This window comes from Phyllopteryx taeniolatus, chromosome 3 (assembly GCF_024500385.1).
Source record: "Phyllopteryx taeniolatus isolate TA_2022b chromosome 3, UOR_Ptae_1.2, whole genome shotgun sequence".
In the NCBI taxonomy this organism is placed as follows: Eukaryota; Metazoa; Chordata; class Actinopteri; order Syngnathiformes; family Syngnathidae; genus Phyllopteryx; species Phyllopteryx taeniolatus.
Window position 1 is genome coordinate 26,109,151 of NC_084504.1, and position 24,799 is coordinate 26,133,949.

Sequence of the window (24,799 nt, forward strand, 5' to 3'; positions counted from 1 at the left end):
CACCAGTCACGTTCCCGTCAAAGTGAGGAAAAATGTGTGGCCGTCGTCGTCAAGGCGCGCTGTCTGAGAGTTGTTGATATGTCACACTACATAGACAATATCCCCACCCAAAAATTTTTATCTAACATGCTAGACTTTTCACTTTGGCATCGTAGGGCCAAATCGTTGGTCGTGGATTATGTCGCATGACAAGAGGTTTTGTCTCTCCCAACAAAATATGTCGGGCGCGAGCCGGGAAATCGGCCGCGATAGCTAATTGGGCCAATATCGCGGCTAAAATCATGCAGTCTGATCGAGGCATAACGGCATTTACCGGATTTTCTGTTGCAATAAAGCAACATTTTAGCAGATTCCAAGCACTTTTAAGCATCATATCAATCATTTTTGTCATTTAATATTTTTTCCATTTTAAAATTTCTAAGCACATTCAAGTATTATGTTTTTTCAAATTGTCATTCTCTTGTCTATGAGATTTTCGGAACTCACATTTCAAAATTTTAAGACATTTTTAGTATCATTGAAAAAAGTAATTTTCATATTTGAGATGTTCTGATGTATTTGATAAAATGACAAAAATATTCAGAGCTCACAGTAAAAATAAAATGTCACTCATATTTTTTTGTTTTTCTTTCATTTTTTAAAATGACTAATTAAAAACTTCCAGTATACATTAAACATTTTTTAATTTAATTTTCCTATTTCTTTGCCATTTCTGATGCAGAATAACAAATTTAAAAAAGCACTTTCAGTGTCAATTGAAAAAAAAAAATATTTTAAGATTTTTTTCCGATGTCTTTCTGAAAATTCTGAAACACTTTCCGTATGAACAAAAACAAAGAGCAGCAGAACAGCAATGTAAAAAAACAAATTGTCATTTGCATAATTGATATTTTCTGTCTTGGACAAAATCCTTCAGTATTGATTACAAATTTCTGATGCATTGGAGCAAATAATAATAATTAAAAAAATAAAATCAAGCTCTTTTAACATTAACTTAAGACGTTTTAAAGATGAAATTTCCATCCGCAGTATATTTTGGATATTTTCTCAAGCATTCGAACAAAATTCCGCATGAATTTTTAAACTGTTCATTTAAAAATATTTTTTTTGTTTTTTTTTAAACATTTATAATAACCACCATCGTCAGTGGGACAGACAACCAGTCGGGCATCTTTAAGATTTTTAGGATGCACTCTGAGCAAAAGTCTTATTTACAAACATTTAATAATTAAAGATGTGCGCAAAAAAATCAGTGTGCCTATGTAGAAACATCTACGATAGAATATTTCTCAATTCCGGTTGATACATCAAAAAACGTAGACAGGAAGTTGCACAAAATGACAACAGGAACGTGGACAAGTGCAACATGGTTTTATTGTCAAATTGGTTCATTAAGATGTGAACAGGATTAATGCCGTAACCAATCTTAATCTCCGTTGAGAGTAAAGTGCTGATTCAGACCAAGTTTCCCCTGGGAGTCGTCATACTCTTTTTCTTCCCCTATTTCAAACTGTTCGGTGGAAGAAAAACGGGGGAAAAAAATGTATCCACTGCGATATGACGAAAAAGCCCTTTTTTCTTCTCTCTGCCCTCCTCAAGCCACACGTCTTTTAAAAACAGCGAGAATGTGCAAACGTGATCATTTGCAAAGCATTACTGTTGTGAATTGGGGGGGGGGGGGGGGGGACCATCAGCGACAGCCATGTCGGAACACTGTTGTCCAGCGGCGGCCATTTTGGGATCGGACAAAATGGGAGTCCCGACGGGAGCGATGAGGTAAACACAAATGAGATATTGCACAGACGAGTGAATGAAAAACAGTCTCTTTCCAACAGCCTAGCCTGTGCATAGAAGGAATAGAATAAAGCACTTATGGTGTTAGCGGACCCCCAAGCCAGCCTCGTAAATGTAAAGCTTTTTTTTTTTTATGACTTCTGTGGAATCCACACCAGCTTTGTAAAAAAAAAAAAAAAAAGAGAAAAAAAACATGATTGAGAAAGTTGTTGGCAAGAAAAATGAAAGACCTGAAATCCCAGCAAATGTTCCCCAAAAAAAAAAAAAAAAAGTTTTTGTTGCATGGAGAAAAATCTCTCAAGTGTCATTCTGTGAGAATAAATAGCATTTGTGTGAATATGCCAAAACGTTTCTTTTTCCGGAGCAAAAAAAAAACCTAAAAAGTAAAAAACAAAAGCATAAATCCATGTCGTTAATCCAATCCTGTTTGTTCAATTCATTTGGAGTTCAATCCGCTTTTTATTTATCCGTTTCCAGTCATTATCTGTGGAGCACCACGAAGGCCTCCAGTTTTTCCGGGATGTTCCCCTGGTAGCGGAGGCCGTGCTTGACGATGACGCGGGCGGCCAGGCACTGCAGCGTGGTGTGATTGATGGGCTGGACGACGTTGCGCGCCAACTCCTTTTCGTCCAGGAGTTCGCAGGCCGTCTGCCGGAAGGCGTTTGTGCTGTCGAAGTGAGCGCCGCCCGACACCAGCAGGTTCATGATGTCGGCGTGGCCATTGGACGCGGCTATGTGCAGTGGGCTGGCAGGCCGCAGCGGTTGGGGGGGGGGGGGGGGGGGGGGTAAAACATAGTGGTTTCAAACAATGGGCTCCAAAAACTTTTTAACTCTCGCTGAGCAATTTTCAAGCACATTTCAAGTCAACTACATTTCTTTATCAAGATATGTGATTCTCAGAGGTACGCAGCCTCCCTCTAGTGGTACACAAAAGAATTACTTAAATGTTCAACTGTGCATTATGATATAGTTGCTTAATTAAAAAAAAAAAAAAATCCAGTACAGTAAATTTGTTGAGTACAGTTCAGTTGTCTTTTTCTTTTAAGTAAAATATATTTGCATTTAATCTTTTACAAAAGTTTGTTTTCACAAATTTAGGTACCTTATTTTTAAATTGATGTGCTTGCTGCAATATAAGGAACTTAATATTGTTCAACTAAACATTAACATTCAAGCATTATTTTTAAGACAATTAATGAATGGAAAGAAAGAAACGAGGGTGGTTAAGACAGACCTGTTGTCGTCGTCGTCTCGGCTGTTGACGTCGCCGCCGCACTCGAGCAGGATGGCGGTGACTGTGAGCGAGGGGAACTTGCAGACCGGGTAGCGGCCCACGCAGGTGGTGTTACGGTCGGCCGCGAGGTGGAGCGGACTGAAGCCATTCTTGCCGCGCGGCTGCAGCTTTAGAAACCTGCACGTGTGCAAGAGAAGACAAGAAGTAAAATTTATATTTATATAAAAAAAAAAAAACGTTTTCATTGTCTTTTGCAATCAAGTAAAATGAGAGCAATTTTTGAGTGCTAATGATAGTAGATATTTAAAACATTTTCATTTTGTTTTACAACTAATTTCTGTATGATTTGTAAAATATTTCAACTTAAACATTAAAACAAATCTTTGAGCAACTTAATCAATTTCTTTTTAAGTGTTTCATCATTTATATTTATATTAGAATTTTCAAGAATGTTAACATTTTAAAGTCATTTTCATTTTTTTAGCATTTTTAAGCATTTCATATATAAATTCTAAAATATTTAAGAACATAATTCGAGCATTTATACATTTCCATTCATTTTAATTTTAAGCAATTTGTCAAGCACTGTGCAAATTGTAAAATATTTGAAAGAATTGTTTAAGAAATTAAACCTTGATTAATTGTATTTTTTTTATAAGAAATAATTTTTTCAATTACATTTTTTCTTGTAATTTAAACACTTTCTGTACAAAACGTAAAACGTTAAAACGTAAAAATGGAAACATACCTTTCAAACAAAACTATTGTTTAAACCTTTTTAAAATAAATTGAATCGTCAAGAATTTAAGTATTTTATGTATTCATTGTAAACACACATTTAAAAAAATATATATTCATTTTTCCTGAACATTCCAAGCACTTTCTGTATGAATTTAAATATTGAAAACTTTGTTTAAAACTTTAAAAGATGCAAATGAACTGCATTTTAAAAAATACATTTCATATTCAAGCAATTGAAGCACTTTCTGTATGAATCATTTTCTGTTCATTTTCATTTTGAGAGGTTTTCAAGTATTTCCTGTATAAATTGTAAAATACAAACTATAATGGCTTTGATTTCATCAGGTACTTTGTGCCATTTATCCTTAGTCTTTACACGAGGGGCAGTCAAAAAAATAATGTGCCCAATTGAACCGACTAATAACCGATTCTGAAATTTTCACGGTATGTTGTTCAAATACTTTATTTAAGAAATGTTTGTTTAATTTTGTATATGTATTTTTTCCATGCATTTGTAGTTTCAATGAAATTGGGCTCGTTACTTTTGACTGCCCCTCGTACGTTAGTAAATTTGGTGTGTTCTGCGGGAATCCACTGTACCTATAGATGGTCTCCTTCTTCAAGTGGTCTTGCTCCACGGTGCACGGCACCTTCTCCAGCAGACAGACGAGGTGCAGGATGATGGACAGCGCCTTGCTAAGCTGGGCTGGGTCCGGCGGCAGCGAGCGCCTCTGGCGGACGGCGCGGTCAATCTCCAGCACGCTTTTGGACAGGATGCCCATCAGATCCTCGAAGGACACAGACGTACCCAGCAGGCCCTTGGCGCGGTCCTGCAGCATGAAGGAGAAGAGCTCGGCGAACGACAGCAGGCTGGATGCCGTCATGGGGCTCAGGGGGTCCAGGTTGCTCTGCTGCATGTCTAGGGCGTACTTCCACAGGTTGATGCAGCGCTCGAAGTTGCCCGAGTCGGCGTAGACGGCGCCACGGTACCGAATGTAGTAGGACGTATCCGGGTGCTGCGGGCCCAGGATTCGCTCACGGATGAGCAGGGCCTGCATGCGCATCTCGTCGGGGTCTGATATGAGCCCTTCCAGTTCCTCAGCATTTGTCACCTGGAAAATGGGCGGCGAGGTTATTCCATGTGTCCCAGCCATGCAGGGACCATTCAAGTCCTCCTAAAACTCCTTAGTTCAGGCCTGAGAACCCCAATGAAATTACATGGCGTCTTACTTCTAAATCACATTTTGTAGGGCTTCAACACACTCAAATGTGTGTCATAATTGTGTCATCTGCGTACAAGTGTGTCCAATTGACCTTTCAATTATGTTGGTCAACAATAGGCAACAGGGTACTGGGTGGCGGAAAAGCAAGTGTCTACCACCGAACTGAACGGAAAATGAGGACAAAACCTTGAGTTTGGCGTGCACCACCAGATATCCCTTTTTTTAGGCGCACATTTGAGAAATTCGGTTGCACGTGCGACCATATTGGTCACGCTCTAGAGCCCTGCATAAGGTGTGGCCGTAGCTTGGCGGGGACGTTTGATGATTCGCCATGCTACATGAAAACAACAGCCCGAGCGTTACAAAATATTACCATCTAGCACCAGTGACACGAAATCTGCATGTTGATCACGACAGGATGCATGAATATAAAAAAAACAAAAAAACAATTTGATGACACGTTTCAAGTTTTCTTTGAAGGACTTTACTCAGCAAATTGAACCAGGCATACTAGATGGAAGAATGACTCTTAATGGCAAAAGTAGTTTTTATCATAGGCCGTGGATGGAGCTTGGCAGCAAAGGATTTGAGGATTTGCCATGAAAACCAAAACTCTTGGAACTGCTCGGAGAATATCCATACGTCATGTTTCGAAATGAAAACTAAGCCCCCAGCATTGAGTTTCGATTGGCAACATGACATTTGGTAGACGTGCCTATTATATGAGTAAATTCACACAAAAAGTCTCAAGAAACCATGCTTGAAAAGACAGGCTGTCCGCCATTTTCATTCAAAACTGCAATTTTAGGGTCAATGTGTTGTTTTACCGTGTACCCCGTCTCCCGCCCGAATATAGCTGGGATAGGCTCCAGCAGCCCGCGACCCGCGTGAGGAGAAGCAGTTAAGAAAATGGATAGATGGATGGATGGTGTTCTTTTATGGGGTCCTTCAAAGGTGGACATGTCAGAGATTTGGTGTGATTGCCATTTAAATCACATATACTAGACAGACGGTTGAAAATGAATTGTGAAACATTTGTTTCCATCATTGCGGATGGCGGGAGTATTCAAGCAAAGTTTGATGACTCCCCATAAAATAAAAACAATAACTCATCTCCACACAATCTGGTCCCCAGCCCTACGTTATTGCACAAGGCAGTTTTAAAGACTCACCTCCCGGGCATAGTCGTACGCCATAATCAGCTGCTTGGGTTCAGGTTTATGGACCACGCTGTTGCCGTCCATGTATCTGAATTCCATGGCTTTCTTCCAGTATTTCAAGGCTCCCAGCAGGTCTCTCTTTTTGTCTACAAACGTGGCTCCCAGGAGCTCCAGGGCGTCGATGCGTTCCTTGTGGCTCGTCTAAGCAAGAGAGAAAAGTCACATTTTTGCTTTTGGAAGTAGGATCAGAAGCGAGACGCCGTGTCCTGGTTTGGAAAGCCTCACCTGGTGGTGCGCGGTCAGGTAGTCGACAATGTTGGTGTGGCCCGTGACGCTGGCGGATAGCAGTGGCGTCATGCCGTAGCCGTCCTGCTCCATGGACGCCCTGTACTGCAGCAACATACGCATGATCTCCAGACTGCCCGACTCGGCGCAGTCGTGAAGTGCCGTGTTGCCTAAAAGAAAAGCCCCAAAACCAAATTGTTAAAAGGTTTCATTGTTCAACAACTCTGAGCTATAGGAGTTCATATTCTGAGGAAAAGACATGTCAAACCCTGAGAGCCTTTCTCCCTGGCTTTTTTTTTTAGGGGTGGCAATGAATGAATTTCGGGTTAATACCTCAGTCTATTTTGTGCAATTGGTTGTTGATTGGGGTCTTCTGACAGAAAATGAAGTCATTTTTACATCATTTCAAAGTCTCATAACACTCGCTCAAATTAACTCAAATTTTGAAGTGACTTGTAGAAACTAAAATGTTTGTGTTACTTTTTTTTTTTAGAGTTACGACAGAAAATCAGAGTATTTGTTTTTCTATCCAGCTAAAGTTTGACTAAAATTAAATCTCTGTCATCGTGAAATCTGATATGAACTCTATCGCCGGTTAAAAATGTTTATTTTATTAAACATCCGACATACAATGTTTCAAAGTTCTACCGGCGTGCAACGAACTGTTTTCCGCATCGGGGCAAGAATACGTGGTCACACGGCACCAGAAGGCATGCTGTTTTTTTTTTATTTGATTGTATTACATTTATGGCCAAGAAATAATTTCTTTTACTCGTGAATTGGCGCAGGTTAGTGATAGACTCCGGCACATTCCACCTTACGTACAAATTCGGGATACGTCGCAGCCGTACAACTCGGTTGCAAACAGAGTGCTCCCCTGTATTTCTACATTGACTATATTCATAATTGGTTCACAAACAAGATGCTTCTCATTGGCTAGCCGCGTCACCACAGGAAATTCTCATTCCAACAAGAAATGGCCGAATTCCAAGCTTTCGCCGCAGCTTGACAGGGATTTCTCGGGCTAACAACGTGTTCTCCTTACGCACTGAGTCATGCTTGCTTTTGCATGGCAGCCAGGTCGCATCAACAGGTAAAACCTGGCGGGCCAGGGATTTAGGACTGTGTGGTATTCTGAGCAAGTAGCAACACGCACTACAATGTGTACTGTATAATTGCTGCTCTAAACACCCAAATTGTTGTACCAAATTATACCACATGGCATAGTATTACTAAAATCCAAAACTATAGAAGACCATTGTGTTTTATTCATAAATGTGTTAGATATATTTGTACTTTTTCCCCAATGTAATTGACTATTTACCCTCTTTTATTTTGACCTTTTGTACATTGTTTTATTTGTAATGTATTTTTTTTCTCTTTTTCTTTTACATTTGTATGGATTGGGTTCATATAGCAGTCTTTTTGTTCCCCTATTTAGCGACACTAGAGGGACAAAATATTAGAAACACCACTACAATGTCCAACAATAATAAATTCCATTGTTAAATGAATACCATTTTATCTTTCCTAGTTTGATTTTAAAATAAAGCATGTTTTTTTATTTGTCCAATGTTTCATTTGTTTTAGATTTTTGTGTTATACATATTTTTATTTAGGGTGGGCAATTCAGGAACAGTTGCTTCTACTCGCCTTGAATGACTGCAGCAGAAATATTACATTTCCTGCTTGGATTTGACCCACATACCAACCATTATTTGAGGTATTTTTGGACTTCTCAGCATTAAAAAAAAAAAAAAAAAAAAACGGTGGTGGGTGGGGGATAAAAAAAAGAAGGTTATTTGATGCAACTTGTTTCCAGTGGACTGACAGCAACAATAATGTTATTCAACGACTCTGAGTGAGTGCATTTGAGGATTAATGTCAACAAGCTTGTACCTGATTTAGGAGTTAGGGATGTTCTTGATTAAAACCGTTGTCTGCGCGGTGACCCCACCTCCTGCCGCCAGCCCGATCTCAGGGCAGACCGAGATGGCCAACATTCCGGCCACGGAAGGAGGGACCAGTTATTCCCGTCGCCGTGCTGATAAGCAAACGTCGTACCTTGCGTGAACGAGTACACATGCTCTTTCACCGCCCATCCACTTTACAGGATGACAACACTTGTGACCATGGCAACTGTCTAATATGGCTTACAATCAAATCTCACCTCTCCGAGGCACAAAGACAAATGGTGTGACAACTTAGCAAATTGGTAGACTGAAATCTAGGTGCATATTTAGTGAATTTTTTTTTTTTTATGATTTGGCCTATATACACCACCACAATGGCTATTAAATAAAACGGTATGTGTGACTGAAGTGTGTTTTCTTTTAGCTTTAAGCAGTTTCACAAAAATAAGACTTCTACCAGTTGACAATTACAGCCATTTTATGCCCTCATTTTCTCAAAAGAAACTGCGCATACAGATTGGGGAAGGCCTTTATACAAACCACAATTTTGGAATAATAGTAAAACAATCATAACATGTTACAATTTGCATCAAGTGAAGTGGCGTTTTAACAACAATGTTACGGGGCCGTTACATCAATGACCAGTCGATTTAAACACAAATTGTCATTAAGCACGCAGTTAATTCACCTCTCATACTGCTCACGGAACTCAATTAGAATGTAGTAAGACTACATGCTAATTCACCTGAGAGACTGTATATTCTTCCGCCAGCTGTTTTGCTTAGTCACAGTTCAAATGGGCTCAGTAGTTAACTAACACATTTAAGTGTGTGAACAATATGGTAGCTATTAGCTAAACATATTTGGGACTGATGGGGGTGGGGGGGTAATTTGATAGAGGTATTTATTGGTCTTACGAGGTTGACACACCAGATGAATAAATGGGACCTAGCACAAATTAAAGGGACAGCCTATACTTGAGGAAACTGTATAATTTCTGATACCTGTGAAAGATGCATCATTCCACATAAAACGCTGTTAATTCCTAAATGTAATGTTTTTGTAAAACGTCTTAAATGAAAGCTATGAAGTCTACAGTTAAGTCACATCTTAACTGTTTTAATTCAAATACAACGTAGTAGTGTGAATTGCATAAAGGAAACAATCGTAACTGACACTGTCCAGATAACTCCTAGCTAATTCATTGCCTACTCAACTCAACACGCTTGCTGGATGGTTTGCTTTGTCCTAAACACTAACATGTGCTTGTTCATTTATGTCACGGGTTTGCCTCAAAGTTATCTTTAAGCTCGCTCATAAAGGTACAAGCCTTTTGTCCCTTGAGCTGGTTTTATTGTGCAGCATCCTGTGCTCATTTGGGTTAAGGACTTGCCACCCCACCCCAAGTGCAAAAGGCCCTGAAACACAAGTCAAGCCAAGATTTGAGAATGATCAAAAAACTCCACTTTTCGATATAACGGTCAGGGTGGTAAACCATCGACCAAAGGTAATCAGTGTGGCATGCTAGCATGTGAAGCTGGGTACACTCACCAATAATCTCGCCAAAATTGAGCATTCCCTCCAATTTACGATCAAAGCATGGCAAATCCAATGTCTCTAAAAGATTATCCTACCAGATTATCCTGTGGTGTGTGGTGGGCAAAGAGTGATTTCTCCTCCCTGATCTGCTTTGAAAATGATTGTAATTGTATTTCAAACCTGTTCAACATTTAAGATCGCAAAACCTTGTATGTGGCCAACCCAGGAACTCCGTGATTGTGACATGAAACCGAACCACGGGCAATCAGCAAGCTCGCTGCAGCTCTTTCTAGACACAAAAAGAAGAGCAACAGGTGTGTCGAGTATTTGTAAAACGTGTCTCACAACTTATTCACCACAATAGAAATGACAAGAGTTCTCAATGGCAACGTACGCAGCAGATACAGAGTACACCAAACAATCCAAGTCCCCTAAACACACACTTGCTGACATTTTTCCTTGTCATGTGTCTCTCTCACAAAAACAAAGAAAACATCTAGATGTTAAAAATCAGTATGTGTGTACCCCTGCTTTGTCTTTTCTATTCGAGATGAAGTTGGCATAAGAGACCCCTTTATGATGTCTGCTAAGATTATCAATTTTGTCCCGTTCCAACAAAAAAAAGTTTAAAAGCTGGCAAAATTTAGAGATGCATGCTTTTTGCTGTTGAAGACCCATCCGTCCATCCATTTTCTGAGCCGCTTCTCCTCACGAGGGTCGCGGGCGTGCTGGAGCCTATCCCAGCTATCATCGGGCAGGAGGCGGGGTACACCCAGAACTGGTTGCCAGCCAATCGCAAGGCACATACAAACAAACAACCATTCGCACTCACATTCACACCTACGGGCAATTTAGAGTTGTCAATTAACCTACAGTGCATGTTTTTGGGATGTGGGAAGAAACCGGAGTGCCCGGAGAAAACCCACGCAGGCACGGGGAGAACATGCAAACTCCACACAGGCGGGATTGAACCCCGCTCCTCAGAACTGTGAGGCGGACGCTCTAACCAGTCGACCCCCTTCTTCTTAAAGACCCTGTAAAGTGAATTCTCAGATTGGTTTCAAATACATTATACATGTTTGAAAACATGCAAACACTGAGAACTGTGTAGTATGCACTTGTGGAGATATAGCATTAAACTGTTTTTCACCATTTCAGTTTTGAAAAAACAGCAGTCTGGCGTGAGTCGCCCCTCCCGAACATATAACAACTGAGCGCATTCCTTCCAGTGGTGGCTAACCAGCATAATTGAGTTACTTGGTGATGATTACTTGGCTCATTTGTACCAGTACAGTAGGTAGGGGGAAGCTAGCTCGCGTCGCCTACACCCTTAAAAATGTATCCTTCCATGCCACAATTTGTAGACCAGTTTGGTGTCATGATTTAAACTCCCAAGTGTTATGTATTTGTCATTTAGGCTACTGTGATTTGTTGAAACGTAAAGCTTTGTGGATATATAACTAGCAGGAAGCATGTGCTCCAATATCGGTCATGTAGCGTGAGCCACAGGCTGAATAACATGTGCTGCTGCTGTTTAATAAAGGGTTAACTTTGTTAAAGTGAAGTGTCTTTGTTATGTGGACCCAGACCCCTACACAACACCAAGCGAAGCGGACACGTATTGGACGAGCCGAACCGGGCATATGATAGATGTAGGACTGCATGTGATTTACAGTTGAAAGTTGAGCAGAGCGTGTTTGCAGCACCAACAAGCAATCAATACACATTTCCAACAACTGCAATTGGCCTGAGTAATCTATATGAAGTGAAAGTATCATCTCCTCACACACAGTGACATCTTTGATCGTGGTGGCCAAACATTCCAACTTGATGGTTTTTAGCTAAGCGTCACAGTTATTTGTAGATAGCACATGGAGCGTGTGGTGTGTGTTCTTGACAGGGTTCCAAAGGGGTGGGAAAAGGCCAGCAAGTTTCCAGTACATTGAATGAGAAGCTAAGAAGGGGAGTTATGGAAAAATTCCAAATTGGAAACTAACCCTGGAAATTAAATGGGACTTGAGGGTAATTGTATTGAAGAATTGTATTGTAATCGACCATGCAGATAAACATTTTGACATAAGCAGACATCCACACAAAATAGATTTTTAATTTAGAACCTTTTTTTTGCACTTCACTGAGTGGTGGGGTACCTGAAGCTTGCATGCAACTCAAATTTTGGCTTCAAAAGATCAAGGAACGGCTCTTAACTCTGAAAACTCACAAACTTGAGGCACTCTTTAGTCAACGTACCACTGTACTTGCATGAAATCAGTTTTTTGCCAGGATTATGCTAAATATTTCCCAACTATATTCAAGTTCCCGATTCAACCCAGCCTTCAAATTTGTAAATTCCTAGTTTATTAATGTTAATTCCCATACATTTCCATAGAAAGTGTCCCAGATTTTTTTTCAATTCCTAATCATTGATGACCATGTTGTTGTAGTAATGTCACAAGTGGCCGCCATCTTTGTGAAATGTTCTTTTAAAAAAAATGTAAAAATAATTTTAAAAAAAAACACGGCATGTGCACTTCAAATGAGTCTAAAATCCTCCATAACAAATAAATTCAGGAAAAAAAACCAATTAATTACTAAAGTAAATGACCTATTCTACTGCCCACACTGCTATTCTCACCGATAATATTCCAGTTGCGCTAATTAAATTGGCAAATTACACTGTTGGATACTTCACGTAATTTTGTCGTGTCAACATCTTGGAATTTTGTCCTGTACAAACCATTGGTGGATATTATTAACTGAAAAGGTTCAGCCAATCGGAGAAGGGGTGCCCCGGGTAGCAGACTAAATGAGACGGTCGAGGAGATATACAGGAAATCCTCGAGTTACGACGCACTCGACCTACGACGTTTCGACTTTACGACGCCCGTGCCTCGTCCGCCATTTTGTCCCAGCACCATAGTGTTTCTGCTTAGCTAGTGCATAGTGCTTGTCTGTGTTTGTGTGGCGGGACTATCTTTGCCTTTTTCGCCCTCCTTATTTCACACTCTCAGCAGTAATGGTAAGTACAGTATCTTATTTTTTTATTTTAATTTCTTTATACGAACTGTTAACCTTTCCTGCTACGGTCACCTGACTCCATTCTCCCGTTGCACAGCTGAGCTGGGTGGCGGCAACAATAAAGGCACGAGGCACCGATTTGCTGCTTTAATGGCTTTATTAGCTCCTCTGCACTTTCAACGTCAACGGGTACTCCGCTAATCGCTACTCTTCCCCGGTTGCCGTCACTACACTTGCTACTGTACACACTCGCACTGGCGCGCACTCCTTCCTCCTTCGCAGTCCCGCCGGACAACGCCTGCGCAGTCCCGTCTCACTCACACATTGATGCACACGCCCACACACACTGAGCTTGCTGTCACAATCACGTGGGACAACACCCATAACAGTATTTTGCCGTAAATTTTTACTTTAACCGTGAAATCAGACTTGCGCGGAAATTCGTGTTACGTCGCCAGCGTAGGAACTGAACTCCTTCGGAAATCGAGGACTTCCTGCAGTGAGAAATTATTTTACTTTCTCCGGTTGAAGTAGCCATTCCAATTAGACACAGAATCTTGACAGATTGTCATTTGTGGCAAATCTCGTCATGTTCCTAGTAGTTGTGTGTCCGTTTTTTTTCAGGTGTTTTGTAAATGTAAATGCAGTGACATGGCATATGGGTCGCAAATGTAACCATGTAAATAGACGCGACCTACGCATGATATCTGCACCGGTCTAAATAAAGCGATTCATTGCCAGTTTTGATGACACTTGAGTAGATGTAGAAAGTAGGTTTTACACGATCAGGATTTTTGGGGCCGATCACAGAGTTTAAAAAAAACCATAATCCATCACCGATCCCATCACAAGATGGACCAATGTGTTTATTTAAATGACCTGTTCATTTACTGTATGCACTTGTGTACTTAATTGCTCAAAAAATATATATATTTACAATAAATAATGTATCTTTGTTCATCTATTTTCTATTTCTTCTATTAGATGGCAGGAAGTACATACAGTAATTAATGTATCCACTTTTTGTGATATTTTTGTTTGTTGGTGTGCCGTGAGATTTTTCAATTGTAAAATGTGTTCCTTGGCTCCATAAAGGTTGGAAATCACTGCTCTAGTCAGATCGTGTATTCTAATCAGTCAGGTCAAACCAACATTACAACGTGACAGAAATAATGGGTGCTAACTTACTGTAATTAAATTACTTGATTGCAATTTAGTTACTTCACCCACACCGAAACTTTACAGCATGATTCGACAGAACGGCGGCATGTTTACGTACAACCATTAGCGCTAGCACTAGCTTGCTAAGCTACGTAACGTTTTTGTTGCCTGCTTGCGAGCCGTATCGTATTAAAAGTAAGTGAACATACCTTCAGCAAGCCTTAAACGAACATCCTCTCCTGCCCTGAGCACCGGTGACCACCAACACACGTTTCCCCCCATTTTGTCCTTGTAATACAGTCGGCGCGATCCACTCTTGTTGTCGTGGCCGTGGTAACGAGTGTCTCCGTGGTAACGAGTGTATCCGGTCGCCTTTGAGTTGACAAGATAAAGTCCAATGATCGTAAAAAACGGGATGTGGTGGTATTGGAATACAAAATGTTATTGCAGTAGTCTAAGGCTAAAAATAAACTAGCTTTTGGATTCAAATATACTGTGCTCGATGGCGACGCGGAGTCAATGTCTTTTGCGGAGCCGATCAATGACGTCATTGATCGGATTGGCGAATTATGACATTAAAACCGATCAGCATAAAATGCTACTTATCGGCCGATACCGATCAGGCCGATAAAATCGGTGTAAAGTCTAGTATAAAGCTCTGCAAGATGACATACTTTCTACCGTGACTTGTTCACTTTAGTTGAGTGAGTCATGCAATTGCTTGGCCTATTGTTTTTGTTGTTCCAGACTGGTACACCAGACAGAACAAGCACAAAAGGTACAAATGTGAATGATTGTTTGTCTACGTGCCCTGGGGGGCCACCAGTCTAGGGTGTTTTTTGTTTTGTTTTATAAATGTTGTTTAGCTACATGAGAGGGGTAAATATTAGAAACAGTTCTCGGTATGAATACAATAATGTTAAATGAATACCTCTTTGACCGTGTCAATGAACATTACAAAAATGTACATGTAAAGGTATCTTTTTTTATGATTTTAGTGGTACTATACTATAGGGGGACCACAGTTTAGAGCTGTCTTGGCATAGACATTTCAAAGTTAGGAATAACAATGACTTATCATGCACCACAAGAAGGCACACACTTTCTGATTTTCATTTGATTGCTATATAATTATGGTCTACATTTGTTTGTCATACAAATATTTACTACTGCATTAGCGTGGGTTACATGTTAAGCTGCTGGAATGGAACGCTTATAAACTGAGTACACCGCAGAAGTCAGTTTATAACAAATGGTATACCAGTAGAGCTGGTCCTTTGTTTCCAAAATTGCGATATATGATTTGAGGTTATGAACGGCATGTAACAAACTCCAACCCAAATTCCAATGAAGTTGGGATGTTGTGTTAAACATAAATAAAAACACAATACAATGATTTGCAAATCATGTTAAACCTATATTTGATTGAGTACACTACAAAGACACAATATTTAATGTTCAAACTGATCAACTTTATTGTTTTTAGCAAATCATTAACTTTGAATTTTATGGCTGAAACATGTTCCCAAAAAGCTGAGACAGATGGCAAAAAAGACTGAAAAAGTTGAGGAATGCTCATCAAACACCTGTTTGGAACATCCCACAGGTGAACAGGCTAATTGGGAACAGGTGGGTGCCATGACTGGGTATAAAAGGAGCTTCCCTGAATTGCTCAGTCATTCACAAGCAAAGATAGGTCGAGGTTCGCCTCTTTGTGAAGAAGTGCGTGGGAAAATAGTCAAACAGTTTAAGAACAATGTTCCTCAACGTACAATTGCAAGGAATTTAGGGATTTCCTGATCTTCGGTCAATAATATCATCAAAAGGTTCAGAGAATCTGGAGAAATCACTGCATGTAAGCAAGCGGCAAGGCCAAAAACCAACATTGAATGCCCGTGACCTTCGATCCTTCAGGCGGCACTGCTTCAAAAACCGACATCAATGTGTAAAGGATATCACCACATGGGCTCAGGAACACTTAAAAAAAACAATGTTAGTAAATACAGTTTGGCGCTACATCCATAAGTGCAACTTGAAACTCTACTATGCAAAGCAAAAGCCATTTATCAACAACACCCAGAAAAGCCGCCGGCTTCTCTGGGCCCGAGCTCATCTAAGATGGACTGATGCAAAGTGGAAACGTGTTCTGTGGTGCGACGAGTGCACATTTCAAATTGTTTTGGGAAATTGTGGACGTCGTGTCCTCCGTGCCAAAGAGGAAAAGAGCCATCCGGACTATTATGGACCCAACGTTCAAAAGCCAGCATCTGTGATGGTATGGGGCTGTGTTAGTGCCAATGGCATGGGTAACTTACACATCTGTGAAGGCACCATTAATGCTGAAAGGTACATATAGGTTTTGGAGAAATATATGCTGCCATTCAAGCAACGTCTTTTTCACGGACGCGCCTGCTTATTTCAGCAAGACAATTCCAAACCACATTCTGCACGTGTTACAAAAGCGTGGCTTCGTAGTAAAAGAGTGCAGGAACTAGACTGGCCTGCCTGCAGTCCCGACCTGTCTCCCATTGAAAATGTGTGGCGCATTATGAAGCGTATAATACGACAACGGAGACCCCGGACTGTTGAACAGCTGAAGCTCTACATCAAGCAAGAATGGGAAAGAATTCAGCTTCAACAATTAGTGTCCTCAGTTACCAAACGTTTATTGAATGTTGTGAAAAGAAAAGGTGATGTAACACAGTGGTAAACATGACCCTGTCCCAGCTTTTTTGGAAATTGTCGCAGCCATAAAATTCTTAATCAATGATTATTTGCTAAAAACAAAGTTTATCAGTTTGAACATTAAATATATTGTCTTTGTAGTGTATTCAATTAAATATAGGTCGAACATGATTTGCAAATCATTGTATTCGGTTTTTATTTATGTTTAACACAACGTCCCAACTTCATTGGAATTGGGGTTGTAGTAACAATACGTCGTCATACAGTAAACTTGTCGACGCGGTAAGAGCGTAGTACTTCTACGATATGTACTGTACTGAAGAGTAGTCAATAAAAGCCTGTGAATATTCTCGTTCATCCAGGTAATTACATTCTCAGGGTATTAAATTAATCATAACCAGAAAAAAAATATACAGTATACACATTCTGGACACAGAAGACGGATGGTTTGAAAGAGGGGTGAGAGAGGCCATCTATGTTAAGGTTGAAAAACCATCGCTAAACATATCCCACATACATTCCTTACAAAGACACTCAATAATTTAGCGCCTAACAATTAAACAAACAACACAACCTCATTCGGTCTTCGGGTGCCTCCACAACCACTTTGACTACTGGATGTAATATTAACATGAGAGATTCCAGGGCCTCTTTGCAATCCATCTTAACAATTGCCGTTTTGCATCCCAAAAGAGTGATACCATGCGTGGTTTAGGGCAGTCCAGTTGTGATTGAAGCAGTGACGATTAAGTTAAAGTTAAAATGAAGTGGGAAAAGTAGCAATTAAGGAAAAACAGGTTTATTTCTTCACGTTCCATTTTATTGCATTATTACTGTTTTGATACAATTCATGTGTACACTGCTATTTTTTCTCAAAAAACGTCACTAAACTATATCGATTTTTTTTAAGCCATAAAGATGTTTGTCATGGAAATACGCAGGAACAGAATCCCATCATGAATCGAGGGCCCCTATGAGTACATTTCTTATAATAGCACTGCATACCAGTAAATGGTGGTTCTCAGTTTGCGAGCTTCTCCTCATCTGGCAGAAAAAGGCACGCTCAGTTACGGCCGTGGGCTTACCTTTGACACTCTTCCTGTTGACGTCGGCGCCTCTCTCCAGCAGGTACTGCGCGATCTCCTTGTGTCCCTTGTAGCAGGAGATCATCAGACATGTGTGCCCGTGCCTGTTGGCCACCTCCAGGTCGGCCTTGTGCTCCACCAGGTACTTGACGATGTCCAGGTGGCCGTCGAAGCAAGCCGCCCGCAGAGGCGTCGAGTTAGTCAGCGTCGTGCTGTTCACGGAGGCTCCGTGGCCGAGCAGCGACTGCACTACCTTCAGGTGGCCGGCGGCCGAAGCGGCCCACAGCGGCGGGGCGCCCTCGATGGTCTCCCCGTCGAAGTTGACCGAGCCGCCGACCTCGACGGGCGCACGGCAGCACTCCAGCAGGTACTCCACCAGGTCCAGGTGGCCGTAGCGGGAGGCCATGAGGAGCGGCGTTGCGCCGTTCGTCTTCTCGCCCATCAGCTTGGTCACCTCGCGTACGTCTTTGTTCTCCAGGAGCTTTTCGAGCAAGCGGAGCTTCCCGTCTCTTGCCGCGTTGAACACCGCCGTCTTTAAATCCATGTTGGGGGAGGAGAGAAGGGGATACCCGTGAAAGTTACGCGGTAGAAGCAGGTGGAAGGGGAGCCTTTTGTTCACAGCTGCTGAATCTTTGTCCTCCTCTTCAGAATCCGAACGTCGGCGACTCACCCGCCTCGGATTTGAAAGCCAAAGGCTCGATTTTCAACTCTTTGTCCCGGCTCGCCCAACTTCCTCGAACTAGCCAGCTAGCCCAACTAGCTTGGCCCTAGCCTAGCCGCTCTCCGGCTCCCTTTCCTGGTCGACAATCACCCCGAGAAATGTCTCCGCCACCGGGAAGCACGGCCTCCGTTCGAGCTACTTCCCACGCGTGTCATAGTCCCGATACATTACTCGTATGACGTCGAGTACGGTATTTCCCCCAGGGCCGGGAACGAAGGAAACGGGGAAATCCACCCCCACCGCCAACAACACCAACACCACCACCCCGCCTAGCTTAACCCTCTCCGAGATATACTCTCGACGTCGTTCGCCAGGCTTTAACTCGACCAAACGTAAACGAGTTGGCCGATAAGTAAATAACGATGAAAATGGTCGTAAGTGGCCCGTGTAGAGCTGGACAAGGACCTCAGCGCCGGAAAGGAGGGGGTGGTGACGGTGAAGTAAACAGGGGTAGGCGGCTGTCCACCCACGGATCCACAGAAGATCACGACGCGGCTGGCGTCGAATAGCAGAGTAGAGGAGCAGCGCTGCCCCTTTTCTCTCCTCCGTCGGGTGATTGACGTGCCGCACCTCCAATAGCAGCGCGGCAAGCACGCCAGACGTAAGCCAGTAGCGAAAAAACAAATACTACGCCCGGAAATAATTGAATAAAATGTTCAAACAGCAACAACAAAAGAACCGCAAATGAATCCGTTTATGTTCGTTTTGTATCCATCGAACCAGATTTTTGACACTGTTTTTTTTTTTTTGTGGAAGGATTTGGCAAATGTGGTTGCATCGCTCTCTACAGGACAAATAAAGCATAGCAAGTATAGTTTGACGTACGCACCAATTTCCGAAATTTCGAGATTACGAACGGAGACTTCAAACATTTCATATGGGACCAAAGTAAGTTTACACCTTTTAAATTGCTTATTTCCTTATTTTACTTACAGGTGCCATGGATACTGTAATAGCAAATAATTTGAGCTAAGAAACAAACAAATAAGTGGATTCTAGATTATTGGACAGGCGTCAAAGGAGGTAAACAGAAAAGTAGTTTTAAGCAAGGAAGGAAGGATGCAGAGAAAGGCAGGCTGGAAGGAAGGAAAAACAAAGGAAGGCAGTAGGAGGGAAAGAAAAAAAAGGTCTGAGGTGAAAGTTGCTTAACAATACAATTGTTTTTTCCTTTAAGAGGATTTATGATCCCTGATAAGATGTAAATGTTATGTACAGCTAATTTAAGAACCACATTCACAATAGGCATAGTTGAACAGAGTTTATTCAGTCATTCCAATAACTTAACACATCCCCAGTGCCCTCTGAACTGTTTAGTAAAAAAAAAAAAAAAATCACCCAGCTGTGCACACATGCAGTGTAGTAAAACTGACACCAAACATGGTGGTGGTGGTGACGGTGAAGTAAACAGGGGTAGGCGGCTGTCCACCCACGGATCCACAGAAGATCACGACGCGGCTGGCGTCGAATAGCAGAGTAGAGGAGCAGCGCTGCCCCTTTTCTCTCCTCCGTCGGGTGATTGACGTGCCGCACCTCCAATAGCAGCGCGGCAAGCACGCCAGACGTAAGCCAGTAGCGAAAAAACAAATACTACGCCCGGAAATAATTGAATAAAATGTTCAAACAGCAACAACAAAAGAACCGCAAATGAATCCGTTTATGTTCGTTTTGTATCCATCGAACCAGATTTTTGACACTGTTTTTTTTTTTTTGTGGAAGGATTTGGCAAATGTGGTTGCATCGCTCTCTACAGGACAAATAAAGCATAGCAAGTATAGTTTGACGTACGCACCAATTTCCGAAATTTCGAGATTACGAACGGAGACTTCAAACATTTCATATGGGACCAAAGTAAGTTTACACCTTTTAAATTGCTTATTTCCTTATTTTACTTACAGGTGCCATGGATACTGTAATAGCAAATAATTTGAGCTAAGAAACAAACAAATAAGTGGATTCTAGATTATTGGACAGGCGTCAAAGGAGGTAAACAGAAAAGTAGTTTTAAGCAAGGAAGGAAGGATGCAGAGAAAGGCAGGCTGGAAGGAAGGAAAAACAAAGGAAGGCAGTAGGAGGGAAAGAAAAAAAAGGTCTGAGGTGAAAGTTGCTTAACAATACAATTGTTTTTTCCTTTAAGAGGATTTATGATCCCTGATAAGATGTAAATGTTATGTACAGCTAATTTAAGAACCACATTCACAATAGGCATAGTTGAACAGAGTTTATTCAGTCATTCCAATAACTTAACACATCCCCAGTGCCCTCTGAACTGTTTAGTAAAAAAAAAAAAAAAAATCACCCAGCTGTGCACACATGCAGTGTAGTAAAACTGACACCAAACATGAAGGTTATGAATTCATCTAGAATGGTCAGCTTTGGAGGTCTGCGTCTCATACAAAATACTATATCCTAACCCTTCTTATAGGTTTTCCAAAGACCAATGTATGCGATACAGATTGCAAAAAAATCTCTGAATTTCACTAGACTGGATTGAAAAAACAAAAAACAAAAAAAACTACGAGAAAAGACTTTTACTGTGATAATTCCTTCGAAATGGCACAAATGTTTGTGAAACATTTTGAAATGCATTATAAACCAACTCTGAGGATGGGGGGTAACATTGTTGTATTATGCTATTTTCTGTTGAAAATATGACAACTGTGGAAGCATCATTAAAAAAGGTTTACCATTGGGAACAGCAGATCCTGTAACTAACATATTCAATAATAAAATATCACAGAAATACTCAAATCACGTGACAACATTCCAGCCAGATTAGTTGTAGAGCAAACTGAACCCGTGATATTTTTCTCTTTTTGTTACATTTAGTTAGACTATAACATTCATAGCCTTTAAAAGAAAAAGAAAGTAATCTTTTTGGGTCAAACACCAGTGTTAGCCCTTCACATCAACCAACCCCTCGCCCCCCCCCCCCTTTTTTTCCTGCCCTATTTCGAGGCAGTTTGACTGAAAATGGCCAACAAATCAGAAACAAAGAGGACAGCATTAAAAGAGGAACACAAAAAACAAATTATTTCAAACACTGAAGGGGCTTGCCTTGGCCGCCTGTGTTCAGTAGTAGATTTTTAAAAGCACAATCTTTTCTTTTTGTATGCCACAATCAAATCTCTATGTATAAGACTTATTCACATACAGGGTCTTAAAACAGCAGCTGAAGAAAAGCATACGATGCAAATCTCTCTGTTGTTCTAAGACGCTCTATGAAAAAAAGCCAAGCGTGGACAAAAAACAAAAACAAAAAAATAAAGACAGGAGATGGTGTTAAGATCCCATGCGGGTAGTGGTGGTCTTCTTGTCGGAGAAGAAGCTCCGGAGCAGGACCACCTGGCTGATGCTGACCACCAGCAGGACCAGGGCCTCGCCAATGGACCAGAAGGCCACACGCGTGTTCAGGTCCTCGCCACGGCTGCGTCCCTGCGCCTCACGCAGGCGGAAGTGCGTCTGGTAGTCGATGATAGACTTGAGGGCCTCATGGATGGACACGCAGGTCGACTCCAACTGAAAGATCCAGACGCGGGGCAATTATTTCAAGCAAGAAAAAGTGTATTTGGCATTGTACTTGATCCTATCCCGGCTAACTATGAAAGGTGGGGCACATCCTGAACTAGTTGCCAGCCAATCGAGGGCACATATAATCATTCACACTCACTTTCACCGCTATAGACAATTTAAAGTCTTCAACAACGCTAACGTGCATGTTTTTGGAATGGGGGAGAAAGCCAAGGTACCCGGAATAAACCAATGGAAGCGTGGATGCATGGAAACTCCATCAGGACGACCCGAGCCGAGACTTAAACCTGGGACCCTCTTGACTGTGAGACAAAAGCTAACCACCACTTGAACATGCTGCCTTCAAAATTAAAAGGTTATAAAAAATAAAATAAAATGCAGCACATCTCCGAAGATGCTTAATTGTCACAAGTGTAAATGTATATTAAAAACATTGTACCTTTAATAGGCAACAGCAAAGCTCTTTTCCCCCCTCCCATGTCACCGATTACATAAACAACACAGACGTGAACTTGGGGGGTGGTCACGTCCCTAATATTCTACCTTCCGAGGTGATCAAAGCTGCAATAGCAATAATGTTAACCTTCTCCCATCCTGTTCCGTTAAAATCAATTGTCGACAAGTATTTGACACACCAGACCAGATACTGGCGCTGGTGTCATGCTGCGTTGCTGTGTGAAAATCACAATAGCTGCGATATTCCACAGTTTAATGGCAGATCTCTGCGTAGATGAGACTTAATATAGCCATACATCTTACTTTGTCCCAGTAATCATATTTTTCCAATCGAACCTGCTAAAGCTACTGCCCCCACGACCCGACCTCAGAAAGTGGATGGATGGATGGATCATTATTTGAGTGGAGTTTTCATTTTCCTATATTTAAGCACAGTGTAAATCTTCAAACAGTGCATAATGTTACAGTGGCTTACAATAATAGCAAATATACTTTTATATTTATATATATAATATACAGCCTCTGCCTCCTTTTTGATGAACACTTAGCCATTTAAAAAATGCTGTATTACATGAAAAGATTTAGATTATGGAAACAGAAACCACTTACTACTTGTTAATGCACATAAAAATAAATAATAAATTAAGTCATTTTAAAAATGGTTAGCATGTCTCAGGCCTTTCTGCATGGAGTTTGCATGTTCCCTCCGTACTTGCGTGGGTTTTCTCCAGGTACTGCGTCCTCCTCCCACATTCCAAAAACATATTTCTTAGCTCTAAATCTAAATTGTCCACCAACCTATTGAGGACAAGGGCTATAGAAAAAGGATGGCCGCTCATCACAAACTCACATGGGTGAGGGCGGTGGCCCTGTTCTCATTGGGGAAGAGCGGCGGGTCGTCGCCGACCTGGAAGTCGAAGTAGACCGTCTTGTGCGTGAACGTGGAGAACTCGTTGCTGAAGCAGAACTTGTACGTGCCGTCCTTGGCGGCGGTGAAGGTGAAGCTGTCGTACTGCTTCTTCATCTCTTTGTAGAGCGTCGTGCCGTCCGGGTCCTCCAGGCGGCAGTCCACGTCGTAATGGCCGCCGGTCACAACCTGGGAGAATATCCAGGGGGGGGGAAGAGGAAAAAAAAAAAAAAAAAAAAAAAGGGACATTAGCCTTTCAATAGGCTATGAGATCAGCGAACTCAGAAAAGTGGCTAAAGGCCACAGATGTATGAAAAGTGCTATATAAATAAAATTTACTTTATTTGATATATATGTAGGCACCCACTATGAGACATCACATTGTACTATCTAAAATAGATTTCTATGCTGCTGCTTCCAGGACACACACTAGCTTTATAGTCACTTTGAAACATTTATCTACCAAAGAACACAATGATAGATTACCAGGTCTTGATTGAACCCATGTAAAATTGTGATAGAAGCTTTGTCAAAGCTTACCTTGAAAAGCAATACGCAATTACGCAGGTTTAGCCAAAAGATAGCTCTTTTTGAATATGTCAAATGCTTCGAAGCAGGGAATCATTCTCGGCCAAGTGTTTTCTGTATAATAAACGAAGCCTATACACCTGGAATTCCAGCGTACACTTGGTTCCGGTGGTGATGTCCTCGTAGAAGCACTGTTTGGCGTTGTCGGGCAGCTCGAACGTGAGCTCGGAGCACAGCACCCAGCCGCACAGGAGGAGCTGGGCCCACAGCACTTGCAACACCACTCGCAACGAGCCGTACATTCTCTTTTAGACGCTTGGAACAAAAGTCGAGTGGGGGGGAAAAAAGGGAGAGGGACCTGTAAGGAAGACAGTAGACGTGTCGTAAATGAAGGAAATGAGGCTGAACATGGGGTGGAGAGAAGAAGAAGTGGGGGGGGGCAAACCCGGACCTTAATATTAGCGGCACGTTAGCTCAATGCTAACGGACAAGCTGTCTGGCCTTGATGTCAGAGAAACGGGGAAGCGCTTATACCCGAGCGCGGGGAACATACAACACTACTGTTTACACGTGCTTATACTTCAACACACAATAAACTAAAACCTTATATTTATTTATCAACACTTCTTTTTTTTTTTTTCTATCGGCGATATTCACTCACCTTAAACTGCTTCACCCGGATGCAACTAATTCTTGGCAAGGTTATTACAACCCGACATGCCTATTGGCTGTCATTTGGTAGAAGCCCGCCTCTGCCTCTCTTCCATTGGTCAAAAAAATAATGACGGCGCGTGCGTGAGATGACGTTGGGCGTTTTCCGT

General features: G+C 41.6%; 2 protein-coding genes across 2 annotated transcripts; both read right to left on the reverse strand.

Moving 5' to 3' along the window:
• Positions 1–1,356: 1,356 nt before the first annotated feature.
• fem1c (fem-1 homolog c) lies at positions 1,357–19,187 on the reverse strand. Its single transcript, XM_061767912.1, has 6 exons — positions 17,839–19,187; positions 6,438–6,607; positions 6,165–6,353; positions 4,370–4,881; positions 3,029–3,205; positions 1,357–2,539 (listed from the first exon to the last, which is right to left on the reverse strand). Exons 1-6 carry the CDS (start codon positions 18,380–18,382, stop codon positions 2,275–2,277), a joined length of 1,857 nt encoding a protein of 618 aa, XP_061623896.1. The 5' UTR covers positions 18,383–19,187; the 3' UTR covers positions 1,357–2,274.
• Positions 19,188–20,762: 1,575 nt separating this feature from the next.
• Positions 20,763–24,789, reverse strand: tmed7 (transmembrane p24 trafficking protein 7). The gene is made up of 4 exons (XM_061767913.1): positions 24,640–24,789; positions 24,119–24,336; positions 23,394–23,639; positions 20,763–22,075 (listed from the first exon to the last, which is right to left on the reverse strand). The coding sequence occupies exons 2-4, from the start codon at positions 24,278–24,280 to the stop codon at positions 21,839–21,841; spliced, it is 645 nt and encodes a 214-aa protein (XP_061623897.1). The 5' UTR covers positions 24,281–24,336; positions 24,640–24,789; the 3' UTR covers positions 20,763–21,838.
• Between the last annotated feature and the right edge of the window lie 10 nt (positions 24,790–24,799).